General features: G+C 33.8%; 1 protein-coding gene across 2 annotated transcripts in view; it reads right to left on the reverse strand.

Moving 5' to 3' along the window:
* Positions 1–16,647, reverse strand: part of PTPN12 (protein tyrosine phosphatase non-receptor type 12) — a 75,793-nt gene that overhangs the window by 14,468 nt on the left and 44,678 nt on the right. For both annotated transcript variants that reach the window (XR_004421160.1, XM_033088550.1), the window contains exons 6-12: positions 15,584–15,655; positions 12,134–12,193; positions 10,138–10,280; positions 6,219–6,285; positions 3,907–3,984; positions 3,708–3,806; positions 2,190–2,275 (exon numbers count right to left, since the gene is read on the reverse strand). Coding sequence is in view for 1 of the 2 variants with exons in the window: in XM_033088550.1 (XP_032944441.1) it covers positions 2,190–2,275; positions 3,708–3,806; positions 3,907–3,984; positions 6,219–6,285; positions 10,138–10,280; positions 12,134–12,193; positions 15,584–15,655 (605 nt within the window). In the remaining variant the exon portion in view is untranslated. The remainder of the gene's footprint in view (positions 1–2,189; positions 2,276–3,707; positions 3,807–3,906; positions 3,985–6,218; positions 6,286–10,137; positions 10,281–12,133; positions 12,194–15,583; positions 15,656–16,647) is intronic.

Raw genomic sequence — 16,647 nt, forward strand, 5'->3', positions numbered from 1 at the left:
ATACCGTTTGCGTCTCTAGTAAATATCATGACAGTTTATAGAGACAGCTAACAAGGTATACTTCCAAAATGATGGTGTTAGTGAAAAAATATTGATAATTTTATTATTTTAACAAAATATGTATTGAAAATAGAAAACGAAATCTGCTATTCAAAATCCATACGATTTCTGTAAGCATTTATAAACCAGAATCATATGACTGATTAAATTGAACACAACAAACATGAGCCTTCCTCTCTAGACCTTTTTCCACTAACTTATTTTCCAAACAACCGATTTACTTGCTACTCATTGTAGCCATACTGAAAAACTATACTATTTTCAAACTTTTCAATCTTATGCTCTTGTGATTTTCAGTTAGTAATTTACAATAGTTTTAAAACTCATCTCAACCCTAGAAGTCACAGGGGATTCTTAGTGCAACACAATGAAATCCTGCCATTTGACTCTACTGCATGATAATAGTAATAAAAAATGACCTAAGTGTAATATCAAGCCACACACATATAAAAATTTGAGCACACATATCCCCAAGTAAAATCCTGTTTTAAGCTGAATGAATACTTTTCTATTTATATTGATTTGGTACTTCTTTATTATCTTTTTTTAAATTAAAGAATATCAGGAGCCAAACTTTTGAAAAGGTATATGAAAAGGCTTAAAATTCAGAACATTCTATTCATTTTTTCCTTCAAAATTAGAAAGCGGTTACCACTGTTTGTTGTTGGAGGTAAATAACCATATAAATAAAAAATATCAGTGTACACTTTGTACACTTTGAAAACCTCTACACTGGCTCAATCTCAAAACACAAATTAAAAGATATTAAAGTAGAAAAAGTGTTCCTTAATTTTGTTTAAGGCCAGTACAATTTCTTTTAGGACTTCTCTGTGGGACAAAGAAGTTGAAGAACTAACTGGTTACCTTCCATAGGAGACTAACAATTCCAATTTCAGCAGATGCCAAAGTAGAAATCAAACAGGAAAAAACTACGGGGAAGTTTTGTTAGTACACAGTTAACACCCTGAGCATTTAAATACTAAAAATTAAACCCATCAGTATAGGCTTTCTGATCTTCCTTAGAGAAGCATGCAAAGGCGTTCTAGAGACTATACTAACTACCACATCTTGTCTTAGTTATTGAGGAAAGTTATAGTTTTTTTCTTTGAAGGAGGGATGGATCTCGTTACGGTACAGTGACTCAATGCCAAGGCCCCACCTTAGTTACCTCGCCCAACTTAAGTCAACTTCTATCAAACTTTTAAGGGGGGAAAAATTGGTGAATCTAATATATAAGAAGTCTTACTCTGAGGAGAGGTCAATCAGTTTGGGCAGATCTGTACTCGAGACAAGATACTAGAGACAAGATACTAGATAAGTCATTCTAACAGTTTTATTACAGATTTGCTACTGTGCCTCCCTTTTAAAAATAATTTGGTAACTCTATCTTAATGTCACAACATAATAGAAAAATTAACATCTAATGGAAACCTAGTATATGTCAGGTCCTATCTGTAGTGTTTTCACGCACTTTATTTCATTTAATCCTTAGGACAATATTTAAACAGAAACCCCCCGAGGATTAAATAAGTGACTTACTCATGACTTCAAAGCTAATAACTGGCTGAAAAGGATTTTTAACTAAATCTTTCTGACTCTGTCTATATTCTTTCCATACCACTACATAACTGACCTAGGAGCTACCCTGAAAGAGAAGGAAGGGAAAAAGGAGGACAGAAATATATGCTGATTTTTAACTATAAGTGAGCTTAATAAGAAAGAAAATCCAGAGAGAAATAAACTTATCTTTGTTAGTTATATAACGAAACATCTTCACATAACTTCTACAACATGCATACAATTTTTGACAATCATATTACTTGTATTGTCATTATAAGAAATCAAAGTCTTTAGAATTTAAAATTTTAGTTGTACCACATACCAAAACATGAGCTATTGTCAATTCATGGTCATGCTCACTCTTCTTATAAATAAATTACCGAAATTTTATCAAAGTGAAACAAAAATTTTAGTACGTCAGTCACAAATTGCCATATACACGCTTCAACCTAAACAGAAGAATGGTAATAAAAGTTATAAAGAAAACTTAGAAATATTCAGAATTTGTTGTTTTAATTAACAGTTGAGTAAAATAAAAGTATCCTTTCAGAGAATGCAACGTACAATACCTGCGGGTTCTTGGTGGTTTTGGAGGAGGAGAATCTTGTTTGTCAGAATCTATGGAACTGACCATATTTTCAGCGTTAATTTCATTCTGCCATGAAAAAAGATGCTTCATTAAAGTTAGGAGAAAAATAATTTTCCTTCCTCATGTTTCAAATAAACTTTCTGGGCTTTCGAATTTTTAAAACAGTATCAATTGTGCTGAGTAACAAAATGGGTTGTATACGCTCTATACTGTAGCCTGAAGGACTATATTCCCCATGCTGTACATTACATCTCCAAGATCTATTCTATAACTGGCAATTTGTACTTCCTAATTCCCTTCACCCTTTCCACCCATCTCCCAACCCCCCTCCCATCTTTCAGTATCTACCTATTCCACCATCTCGATCCTATCCTCTCTCCAATAAGACCTTATAAGGCTAAAATGACATTGACCTAAATCATGCTCAAAAGGGTTTACTTAGTTAAAAAGCATGTACAAAACAACTACAAAATTTTACATCATGATGACCAAGAGCAAAATAAAATTCATGTAGAATCAACTTACAATTACTTAGAGGTAGGGATGGAAAGGAAGAGAGAGAACTGTGAATGAAAAGGGGGCTACCTAGCAGGTCTGACAAGCTCAGTAACTGAAGGTAACAACTCAAGACGTTTTGATCATAAAAATTCCTAATTGAGCAGGTTATAATGGGAAGTCACATCCTAGGCCTATATGATACATTAATCTTGAGCAAGCCCTAGCCATTGTTTTTGTGTATCTAGGATAACATACTTAAAATGTCACAATGATCTCTTCTCCAGACCTCTAGAGATAAACAACCCGGTACTGGGGCAAGACAACCTTAACATTCCTCATTGTTATTTTTCATCCTCATACCTCTGTAAACCATGCATATTAAATGTTTACTATCCGGTATCCACCAACGTAAAAGAAATATGCGTCTCTCCATTCTGCTTTTTAGCCAATCCTAGAGATTCCGGATTTACTTCCTCCCACCTCCTTAATCTTCTCCCCCCAATGGATTTCACATCATCCTCAAGTCTTCTCCTTTGATTCTAATGTATAAAATAAGCTGCAAAACTACTATTCCTTGGAGCATTTTCTCAATCCTTTGAGATTTTGCTTCCGGATATGGCCCTCGGTGTTGGCTTAAATAAACTCTTTAAGCTTTTCTTTAGGTTTGGAATTTATTTCTTTGATGGGACAATGCAACAAATTTTTTAAAAAGTAATTTACACTGGAAATAGTAAGGAATTATATGATTTTTGACATAAGATTTACTTTCCTAACTATATTTTATTTAGTATATTTAATTTGTACTGGAGTCACTAACTATCCATCACAATTGAGTTTCAACAGGAAGAAGGAAAGGAGTTAATAAAATTCAGGTTAAATAAAAATAGTAACTGTCATGAATATTCTGTTAGATAACACACAAGACGACAATGAAAAAGCTAAATATTACATCTTGTTAAGAAGTAAAAGTTTTCTAAAATCATGGGCCAAGAACACCTACCACTCCATCAGCAATTTTCTGGACTCCATGAATTTCATATAGCTGTAGCTGTTTTTCAAATAGTTGGGCGATAGCTCTATGAACAAGCTCATACTGCTCCTATTAGGGAGATAAAATGATAAACAAAGGGAAAGACATTAAAATAAAGCATTTATAAAAATATAAATATAGTTGATAAAGTGAAACAAAAAAACTGTACCTTAGTTTGTACTGCAGAATGCCTCTGTGTTCTCATTTCTTGTATTAAATTAAAGACATTAAATTCCTCTGGTATTTTCTAAAACATAGAATGTAATACATGAATTCTGGGCAATTGTTCAGAAAAACAGTAAAATAGTCTTCAACTTTTCATATAAACCTTATATACACGCTGGATAACTGAAAACAATTTGAACACTACCAGTCATGTATCAGAAACTGCGCTTGGCATTGTAGACACAAAGCTAATCTTGATTCTCCTCAGTCAAGCTAGTGAGTCAGATACATGAACAAAAACAAACAACAACAACAACAAAAAAGTTCAACCAAGGTATGATTGCAGAGCAGTGGTAATAAAGACCCTGTGACTGATTGGTGTATGGAATGAAAAGCAAAGGAAATATATACATATTTAGGCATTGCAGATCAGTATCTGCATGTAATTTATGCAGATGCAAAAAAAAAAAACATGTAATTTATTTGGGGAATTGAGAAGCTGGATGTGGACAAAGCCTAAGACTAAAATAAGGAGAGGTATGCCAAGGAAGAGAGAACACACAGGTTATTTGGGGGATCAGACTGTAAATATAATAAGAGTTTGAACGCATTCTGCAGGCCAGTGTTTCTTGGGCTGGCTATGTAAGGACCACCTAAAAGAACTATGTAAAAATACAGATCTCTCAGCTAAATCTCTGGGAACTGATTATCCTAGACAATTCTTTCGTACATTTGTAATTAGAGCTACTGCAACAGGCAACCCTGACATGAGCAGACTTGATATTCAGGCAACTTTCGTAGCTGGGAAGATCACATTCTGAAAAGGGGAGAAACTGGTGAAGGTTTACTGAAGCAGTCTTAAAAATATAAAGCTAGAAAAAGATTTGAGACACATTTCTGAGGCAGAACTATTAGAATCTGGTGATCAACAAAAATATTTTGGAGTGATAAAGAAGATAGAAGAGCTAAGAACGATTCCCAGATTTACTGCTTTGGAGTCTAGTTTTACATGAAGTCCTAACCTAAGGCCCAAAACTATTTTTACGTTAAGCCAAACTCAATCAAATGGGGACTATGTTCAAAACATCCAACTTCTGAAATGACTAGATGTTTATTTTGCTTGCTGGCAATTCATCTAAATGCCTCTCCCCAGCCCAACTTTAATCTTTAACTTTCATGTTAAAATGTGATAGAATCCTAGTTAGGTTTTATTCACTTAAAATTTTCAATTGAGTTATTAGGAGATGATTAATTTTGAGAAATTCGAAAATAAAATTTAACTCCAGAGGGAGTTACACTGTTTAAAATTTAAATATTTCCTAGCAAAAGTGAGAAATGGCAAAAAGGCAGGGGAAAAAAAAAGAATAGAGGGAGCAAAGAAGGAAAAGAAACTAAATATTTTATTAGTCCTATTCATATAAGACATAGATTGATATAGTCACAGAAACCATAAAAAGCTATGGAGAATTAAAAGCTTCTGCCCAACGCATAGAAAATGAGTGTATTATATTAGGTTGGTGCAAAAGTAATTGTGGTTTAAAAGGTTAAAAATAATTTCAAAAACCGCGATTACTGTTGCACCAACCTAACAGAACCAGCAAATGAACCAAATCTACATACAGTTAAGAACTGTGTTTTTCAAATCTGTAATGAGGGCTGTATCTTATTTATCTCTATATCCTCTATAGTACCCAACACAAATTTTTGAACATAGTGGTAATAACAGCAATAGTAATAAAAACTAACACTGAAATGAGCACTTGCAACATGCCACACATAATTCTACAGAACTTTACAAAGGTTAACTTATTTAATTTTTATAAGTTATTTAGTATTATGATTCCCATTTTCGGATGAAGAACTTGAGGCACAATGACATTAATTCGAATAAGATCCAATAGCTAGTAAATGACAGAGCCAGAATACTAATCTGCGCAGTTTGGCTTCAGAGTCAGCCTTCCTAACCACTATATCATAATGTTTCCAGTTAGGCATAAATATTTCCCGAATTGATTACATTACTCCTAAAATAAATATAAAAGACAAGGAGGAGCCTGTATTTGGAAAAGTCAATGAACAGTTTACATCTATAATGTAGGTATTAATTCACACAGAACAAATTGGTGATAACATGTCTACCTTTCTGCCCAGTACATTGTATCAAGGTAATATGCATTATTTATAGTTTTTCACTACCTGTATTTCTTACATAGCAAAGCTACTTCTAAAAAAGCAACATGTATAACAAAACATATGCTATAATTTACTGCAGTCAGTCATATTTGAAAATCAAAATAGATCAAAAATTATTCTTACCCCAGCTTTTAGTAAATTCCACGTATAATCTATGGCACAAATGGCACCTGTTCTTCCACAGCCTGCACTATGAACATGAAGTTTGAAAAAAACAATTTGATTTTTCTGATAAAAAGCATAAAATAAATGTGGATGAACATGTTAACATTCCGAAGCAAAAATGTCATTTAAGAAATCTGACATTTACCTATTTATAATAGTAAATAAACTATGTTATGTGCATAGCAAACATCCTTAACATTAGTATTTATATTTTGTTTTTATTTAATTTAAAGAACTTCCAAATGTAAGTGCCTCTCAGAATCCCGGAGCCTTCACTGTGGAAGTCAGCAAACCTTGCCTCGCTCACAGAATTATCTTGCAGAGATAAATGTATTCAATGTTCAAGGCGGCTCTGATGCGTGAGAGTGCAGTACATCATTTCAATCTGGGAAAGATGAAAAATGCTACAAGCCCTCGAAATTGGTTTGGACACCAACAGAGACTGCACCAAAAGGACAAAGATCACCGATGCGCTCTCAAGTCCTAAAGAACTAACAGAACCTGGAGAATGTAAAGTAAAATACCACAGGTTTTTTATTTTAAAACATGACAAAAATACTTTAGAGCAACTGATTCTAACTAGAGGGAGGCAATATGCACCTTAAGATTGAGAATCACTATGAGTGATTAAAGATGTTACTGATATCACTAGAATAATTTTTAGGCAGAACAAAAGTTGGGCAGCATTTTAATGCACATTTTGAAACACTTAGAAACATCGGTAGTTTGTTAAAGATGTAAATCTAGAAATTCCTGACAAAGTACATTGTAAGCAACTTAGTATGATTTTTAAAAAGCTCTTAATAATGAACATCAATAATATTAATTTTACTTAAGAAACCACTGATAGCATTTGTCAATTCCACAAATTTCTAAATATTTCTAGAATTTTAGAGTTAAGAATTACTAGGTCTATTATATATTTAAAACTTGACGGTTAAAAGTGTACTATTACAGACACATAAACAACCACATCAATGAAACACAAAACTTCAAAAAAAAATCTCAGTATGTATATTTATTACAGAATGGTAGATTGTCCAATCATAGGGGAAAGACTAGACCACTCAATAAATGGTACAGGGAAAGTTAGCTAACAATGAAGGGCAAAAATTGGATTCTCACCACATAGATACCTTAATCATAAAAAAAAATTCCAGAAGGATTAAAACTATGTTTAAAAAACCTATAAAAGTGCTAAAAAATATAGGCCAAACTTTAAGCACTACTGTGTTAGGGAAGGACTTCCTAAGCATATCTCCATGGACAGAAATCATAAATGCAGTCACAACTCTGACTACATAACAATTTAAAACATATATATGACAAAACACAGGCAGAATTAAAACCATGGTACTTACAATTTAAAATCCTCAATATATAAAGAATTCATAATGTATAACTATTAAGAGATAAAATAACTGGCAAAGTATAAAAACAAGCAATTCACAATATAAATGACCAAAAGAATATAAATGACCAAGGAAAAAAAAGCTTATCTGTCACAGGCATTAAAACAAACTAAAAGACGACAGTATTGGAGAGATTGTAGGGAAATGAGCACTTCCACAAACTGGCAGTGGTAGGATTAATTATAATTAGCATCAACTTCATGGACAGCACATTAAAAAATATGTATTAAAAGCATAAAAAAATTCACATCCTTTCCCTTAGAAATTCCACTTTTAGATACCTACCTAATGAAATAATTATAGATATGCTCAAAGATTTTGCCACCGGACGTTTAAACTGTTGTTTAAAACAGCAGAAAGGAATAGGGGAGGGGTAATAAATTAAATGCCAAGCAATGGAGGTTAGCTATGAAGTATAGTGCAGGTCTTTTGAGCAGCTTCTTTTGCTCCAAACCTTCTGGAGTGTACTTTTTCTCCTAATAATGCCACCTTGAGCCATTGAGCCCTTTGAGCCTCTGGAGCTCAAAGGCCCAATCCAAACCCTTTGGAGTGTTCTCTTTCTTCTAATAACGAGGCTTGAGCCACTTTTGTTTGTGCTTGGCCCGATTCTATTTCTTTGGAGTATACTATCTTTTCTAATAAACTTCTCTCTTATCACTTTAAAAAAATAATAAAAAATAAAGTACAGTGCAGTTTAATGTACTGCAGAAAAATTGTTATGATTTAGGAAGATATACATGATGTATTAAGTAGGGAAACATTCTTTACAAAATACTATACATACACTGAAAGGATATATAATAAAGTTTTTTTTTTTTTTTTTAAAGATTTTTTATTGGGGAAGGGGAACAGGACTTTATTGGGTGAACAGTGTATACTTCCAGGCCTGTTTTTCCAAGTCAAGTTGTTGTCCTTTCAATCTTAGTTGTGGAGGGTGCCGTTCAGCTTCAAGTTGTTGTCATTTCAGTCTTAGTTGTGTCGGGCGCAGCTCAGCTCCAGGTCCAGTTGCCGTTTTCTAGTTGCAGGGGGCGCAGCCCACCATCCCTTGCGGGCGTTGAACCGGCAACCTTGTGGTTGAGAGGACGCACTCCAACCAACTGAGCCATCCGGGAGCTCAGCGGCAGCTCAGCTCAAGGTGCCTTGTTCAATCTTAGTTGCAGGGGGCGGAGCCCACCATCCCTTGCGGGACTCGAGGAATTGAACTGGCAACCTTGTGGTTGAGACCCGGTGCTCCAACCAACTGAGCCATCCAGGAGGCAGCTCAGCTCAAGGTGCCGTGTTCAATCTTAGTTGCAGGGGGCGGAGCCCAGCATCCCTTGCGGGACTCGAGGAATTGAACTGGCAACCTTGTGGTTGAGAGCCCACTGGCCCATGTGGGAATCTAACCGGCAGCCTGCGGAGTTAGGAGCATGGAGCTCCAACCGCCTGAGCCACCGGGCCGGCCTATAATAAAGTTTTAACAATGATCATCTCTAGTGGAATTGTGAATGATTTTCTTCCTTTTGTGTGTTTGCTAAGTCATTATAGTTAACATACTATTTTGGTTGTTTAAAAATATTAAACGGGGGCCAGCCTGGTGGCTCAGGCGATTGGAGCTCCGTGCTCCTAACTGCAAAGGCTGCCGGTTCGATTCCCACATGGGCCAGTGGGCTCCGCCCCCTGCAACTAAGATTGAACAAGGCACCTTGAGCTGAGCTGCTGCTGAGCTTCCGGATGGCTCAGCTGGTTGGAGCACGTCCTCTCAACGACAAGGTTGCCTCTTCGACTCCCACAAGGGATGGTGGGCTGTGCCCCCTGCAACTAGCAATGGCAACTGGACCTGGAGCTGAGCTGCGCCCTCCACAACTAAGACTGAAAGGACAACAACTTGAAGCTGAACAGCACCCTCCACAACTAAGGCTGAAAGGACAACAACTTGACTTGGAAAAAAGTCCTGGAACTACACGCTGTTCCCCAATATAAGTCCTGTTCCCCTTCCCCAATAAAATCTTAAAAAAAATATATTAAATGGTCAATTAATTTTTTTAAAGGAAAACCTTCCTATCAAATCAGATTTATGAACTATATACATCAACTGGACAACGCTGATAGAACATGATATAATTTCAACTAACTTGTAAAGTCAAGACAAAGGATTTTATTTTTTAATTCTACAATTAGATTTTTTCTTTTAAACCAGTCAATTACTTAATTAAAAGGTCAGCTAACCACTGGACTAACTACAGAAAAATACGAGTTTCATGAAATAAAGTACTATGATTGTTATGTCTTTTAAAAGAATCTAATGTAAATGAAAGATTAAAAGAAAAACTGCCTCAGTATTTAGGTAGCTTCTACAATTTGGAAACCCATGTAACGACCAAATGAAAAATCCACAAATTAGGTTTCAAAATACCATATATCAACCATATTATAATGCTAACTACATTCCAAAGTATTTACAAATTTGGAAAATTCTTTTGTACCTGCAATGAATACAAATAGGCACATCTTCATGTTCTTGGTATTTCCTCATTAAGCTTATCATATCCAGAATAGAATCAAATGACGAGGGAACATCATGGTCTGGCCAGTTCACATAATGAAACTGATATAGCCTACGAGATTCCTTCAAGAATAAAAAAATTCAATAATTATGAAAATACATTTGCAAATTTTAAAACATACAGAAAGCTTCACATCTTATTTGACTGCCATATCTGAGATAGTTATGTGGTATTCACTAGTGCATAAGAAAACAAACAATAGCCTACATTTATTAACTTTCACATACCTAGTATTGCTCTAAGGGCTTCATGTGTAACAACTGACTGAATCCCCATGTAATGCCATGAGGAAGGAGTGTTAACACCAACCTATTTTATAGGTAAGAAAATTGAGACAGAATGATTAAATAACTTGCCTAATGTTTCACAGTAGGTGACAAATGTGGGATCTGAACCCAAGCAGTCTTACCTCCGGAGCATGTTCTTTAACTATTACACTATGTATGCTATTTAACTTACAGTAAAAAATGGAAGAGCAATGTATACCCTAAGCATTGTGTTAGAATCTATTGTCATTAGAAGACTAATAGAATATTTAAACTGAAAAAGAAAATTAGGAATGAACCTATCCAACCCCAAGCGCACTTGTCATGTCTTATTTCAGATCAGTGGTTCACAGAGTATGGTGTGGGATTCCCCCCGGACACTTTCACAGGGGCCTGTGAGTTTTAAACTATTTTCATAATAATACTAAGGTGTTATCTGCCTTTTTCACTCTCGTTCTCCCACATACGTACGGCAAGGTCTTCCCAAGACCACATGAGTTATAATGATGTTATCATCACTTGGACAACTAATGGAATATATGCTTCTGTGTTCATGGTTTTAAAAAAATTTCTCCTTTTTAAATTTTGAATATAGTAAATATTGAAAGATATAACCCAAATAAACAAGAGCTCTTTGGAATCTTCAGTAATTTTTAAGAACATAAAATAGTCCTGACATCAAAATACTTTGAGAACGACTATTTTAGGTGTTTAACTGAAAGAGCACAGCACTTGGAATCCAGGCAAAACCGTATTCAAATTCTACTTCTGCCATTTACTGAGTAACTTTAGGTAAACTACTTAACTTCTTAAAACTGTATCTTCATCTACGTGCAATGGAGATAATCCACCATTATGAAGTTAGGAGGTTTGAAATGCCTGATACAGAAATGCAATCAGGTACCTATCATTAGAACTGTACATTAAAAAATAGTAACCAAAGTATAATAAATGACTCAACTAAAGGGACATGATTAGTCAAGTCAGTGGGGAGTAAGAATGCTGGAACCACGTCTACTTGTAAACAGGAAGGTAGGAGTTGTAAGTATGTTTACAAATACACTAGTTGGTGAAGAATGCACTTCATGGCCACAGTGAATTACTTATGATGGTTTAAAAATAAAGTTAATAAAAACTGAGAAAAAGAGGAGGAAGTTGACAAGCATTCTCTAATGTCCATCAGATTTTTCTTTGATTTCTTCCTAAAGAAATTATTATTTTATATAGCTCTGAAACATTGAAGTTAAGGGTCTCAAGTGAAAACAATATCTAAATGACGACACCTTTGATGGTGGCTTGTGTCTTTTTAAAAAATTGTAAACTAGTAAAAATGAGTAATAATTATGTAAACAACGCTGTAATTGTTTAAAATAGAGGACAAATATTTAAAGCAAAGAAACCAACTATTCCAAATAAAGTAAATTTAATTTAGGGAAAGTTGCTCTGAATAAGTTAAAATTTATTATTACTTTAGTACCTAATTTGACAAACATAAGGCTCAAGATACTAAATAAAACATTACGCTCTGATTTTATTTTACATAACTAAAAAAATTAACAAATCTCCTTAACTATGTAAGATAGTATACTATTTATATATCGTCTCTAAAAATTACCCTTAGAAATTATCTCTAAATAAAAAATACTTACATTCTGAAATTCAAGTAAGAGTGTCCTAATGAAGTAGTCTGTTCTTGCTTGTTCAGCTTCCTAAATAAAGGGAAACACTTGTGAGTCAGTGAGAACATTAAAACAAAAACATACAATACATACAAAAACATACCAAAACAAACAATAACCTCATATTTAAAATCCATAATTAAAATTAACCGTTAAAATTCCAGGTGTACCCGGTAATTATAAAAACAATAATTCTAAAAGTCATGAATTTATCAGTTTTATTTATAGTTTTAAAAAAATTAAAAAAAAACTAAACAGACGTGTCTGTTAATCAATTACTTAGCTAGGAGTCTATCATCAGTAAAAGTTAACAACCATCCCCCCAAATCATATAATAGAAATAATACAAACAAAATATCACTTCTTAGTAGCTACCACCATCTCAAACCATTTCATCTTTCCATAAAGCTTGATTTTCCCTATTTAATACTCAACTCTCAATTAACTGGACGCTAACTGGAGAAAGAAGAGGATACACTCAGAAATTCCCAAATTGTTATTCTGGTTGATAATATAACCACTTTAAAAGTCTCTTACTATCATTTGTCAAAGTGTTAGAATAAAGCCTCTATATCAGTTTGTTACTAAGAAAACTATTTTTACCTTAGTAGTTAAAACGAAAGACAGTCTAGGACAGTGATTGTCAAGAGCAACAGGGTATTCTATTTTATTAATTGAAAAATCCAATTCCTGCTTTAATTTTTAAAAGCATACTAATTTATTTGAACTTTTCAAATAACATTAAGGGAAAAGTATGTTTTTACCTTCATCAAAAATGAATGGATGAAAACACTGGCCTAACAATTTTTTTTTGCCTGTAAAAGGTGAGTTAATAAATATTTTTGGCTTTGCCAGCCATACAGTCTTTGTCTACTAAACTTTGCTATTATGATAGGCAAATATGTAAATTAATGGGCCAGGCTGTATTCCGATAAAACTTTATTTATGAAACAGGCAGTGGGCTAGACTGACCCATGGATAGTGTGCCAACACCTGATCTAAGTGGTTTCCATGCAACAACACATGACTGAGCTCCTCCTAGCCAGTACTCCCCTTTCCACCAACACTTTACTCTCTTTCTCACCCCTAAACCAAGAGAGCTCCTGATAGTACCCTTTCTCAGTCTCAAACACTTTGATTACCAAGTGATCAAGTCACTTACTATGGTTATTTTCATCAACTTGTTTCTATTTCTAAATTTGATTTTTTGTTTACATCAGTGATAACAAATCCTGAGTTGTCTGAAATAACCACAAGACATACAAACTACTTCCATTTTGAAATCTTGAAAAACTTTGCTTCTTTAGCAAGGATCAATCCCAATGCTGACAAATAAAACCAGCTGCTATCAATCAAATCAAACCTCTTATCAAGTGTTTTTAATTATCTTTTAGTTTATTTGAAAAACCACCTTAAAAGTCAATTCACCTTTTCCCAAATTATAAACTATTCCTTTCTTTTCTCTATTCATTATTTTAAGTTGCTTTAAGAATTCCTGATCCCCAACTATCCAAAAATTTCAAGTTATTTTGTTGTTGAATGTTAAATACTGTTTTCACTTGAATTGTGACATTGAGTATAGTTTATTACATTGAAATTCGCAAATGTTCAACACAAACACACTGCACAGAACTAGATTTCCTGGACTGTTCAGGAACTTAATATTGTAGAATACTTTCTGTATTAGTGAGGAGGGAAGTGTTCCCTCATGGAAGTAGACAGTGTGGTGTGTATTGGTTTTCATTAATTTCAAATAATATGAAGTGCAGTATGATATTTTAAATGTTTATATTTAACCCATAAACAGTTCATTTTAACCAGAACTTTAGAGTATGACTGCATATTAAATCCAGGCAGTTGAACTGAGTTCCAGTTAACATTACAAAAATCACATTGTATTTATAAAGGAGACTGTAATACAAGTTGAGTCCTTTTCTGTATCAACCTAGAAAGCAATGAACTTTGGACAGGCATCAGAGGGATTCAGAAGTTCTAAGTACAAATAAGTGACAAAATTATGGACTTCTTAAACTCACCAATGACAAGTAAAATCATAGAAATTGTGTTTCATTTAACCATGGAAAACAAAGTTAAAAACAAGTAATTCTGAGATGGGGACTGTGATGGTTAATTTTATCTGTCAACTTAGCTGGGCCATCAAGTGTTTTGATATTTATCAATATCAAATGTGTTTGATATTTGGTCAAATATTATTCTTGGCGTTCCTGTGAGGGTGTTTTTGGGTAAGATTAACATTTAGATCACTGGACTATAAGTAGATCAGATAGCCCTCTATAATGTGGGTGACCTAATTAGTCAAGGCCTAAACAGAACACAAGGACCAGCCTCCCCCAAGTTAAGAGAATTCTCCAGCAGACTGCTTTCTCCTGCAACATCAATTCTTCCTGGTTCTATAGCAGACTGTCTTCAAACTAGAACTGATATCAGCTTGCGTGGGTCTCTAGCGTGCCTACCCTCCCTGCAGATTTTGGACTTGCCAGCCTCCATAATCATGTGAGCCAATTCCACATAATAAATTTCTTTATATACAAATCTTATTGGTTCTGTTTCTCTGGAAAACCCTGACCAATACTGGGAAGTTATGTAATTTTCATGTTTGGTCAATCATGGATCTTTTGAGTTCAGTAGATAAGACAACCCATTTCTTTCAGGTGATTAAGAAACATGCCATCATGCATAACCTAAAGCAAATTGTTGTTTGTATTTTAAAGCTCACTTATAATTTACTTCTTTTTTTGTTTTTCCTTCATTGTTTTTGTTTTTAAATTTATTTTCCTAGATAAGTTTTTTATTAGATAAGTTATTTATTTTCTTGGATAAGTGCTGCGTTAAGTTTTATAACTAGAATTTAATTCATTTGCAGAGTGCATTAGTTATACATGTTGTTCCATATCAAATTACATAAAGGATTGATTAAGCTTTACTTTTAGGATGGCAATTCTTAAACCCCCCCTTTGAATATAATTAGAACAATTCTAGAGAGCATAACATAGATATGAAATATTAACATGATAAACTATACTGCAGTCATCAACGGTCTCCCATTTATTCAATTTGAAACTAATCCTTTATACCAATTTTCAAATATGTCACTCAAAGCAATTTCTCCATTTACTCATACACATAAACACTTATGATCAACTTACATACAAAGACTAACACAGAATTAACACAATGAGGTACAAGTAATTTATACATTTATGAAGTCATTCCCAAAGCTTCTAAATTTTAAAGCAGTATAAAAATAAACATTATTAATATTTATTATAATTAAGTGTAGATTTACATGGAAACATTGAGTGCTTGGCTTATATAAAACTGGGTTTTATACCATAGTATAATTTTATTATTCATGAGTCATGCCAATGTTTGATAACGAACGCAAAAATATGTACTTACACAAGAAATTTTAAATGGCGCAAATGTTATAGGGTCTTCTCCATACAAAGGCCAATAGCGCTCACACTTTTTCTGTTGTCAAAAAAAGAAAAAAAAGATAGTAAGTAAACCATATGATAGCTTTTCTTGAATTTATAAATATTTTATGCCCTGCTATTCAGCTTGTTATTCCTTCCCAGAAAAACTGCCATCAGTAGACAAGAGCTGAGACAGCTCAGAATTATCCAACTGTTCCTAATAGGTGGGCTACTGCGTCCTCTCCACAATTAGTGATGAGAACATTATTAACATAAGTGTATAAGATGTTCATTGCTATCTGCTTGCTTGACAAGGTAGACTCCATAGATTCTCGTCTAGAAGAAGACCGAAAAAAAAAAAAAAGCCTAAAAAAAGTGCCGGGCACAAGAACATTTAGAAAGAAGTGTGGTCAGGCGAGTTTTAATGCCTATAAAATGACAATCCCTATAACACCTGGCTGAGTTCTTGTTAGGTGTAAAATCTGTGGCATAGTGGAAAGAGCATTCTACTTGGTATCAGAAGCATTTTCCAAGTACTAATTTTCCTGCTGTATTGACCTTTAGTTACTTTACCTGTAAAAATGGGAATAATAACACTTATGTAACTGTTCTGAGTACTAAACAATAGTATATTTCAAATATTCTATTGGTGGTAAAAACCCTACATAAGCATAACGTGTAATTTAAACTATCCGCTTTTATTTAAGAATACAGAACATGTAACCAGTTTTCTCTCTTATCTTCCTGTTTTATTTAAACAGGTATAGAAATAGAACATTCAATTTTCATTGGTTTCTAATATCAACCCCCTTAATTTTAGAAAATTAGGTAAGTGAATGAAGGCCTAACTTAATAGAATATACACTGATTCTGATGCTAAGAAATGATACATTTTTATTAAGACCCAATAAAATGAAAGCCTGTAAGTAACAATCTAGCTTGAAACAAACCTTATGGCAGTGGGAAATGTATCAGTTCTTACTAAATTCTTATAGTTTCAAATACAGTAAGTGGAATCATTATCTACAGGCTGGAATTAACCATAAT

The sequence above is a fragment of the Rhinolophus ferrumequinum genome, chromosome 20 (assembly GCF_004115265.2).
Source record: "Rhinolophus ferrumequinum isolate MPI-CBG mRhiFer1 chromosome 20, mRhiFer1_v1.p, whole genome shotgun sequence".
Classification (NCBI taxonomy): Eukaryota; Metazoa; Chordata; class Mammalia; order Chiroptera; family Rhinolophidae; genus Rhinolophus; species Rhinolophus ferrumequinum.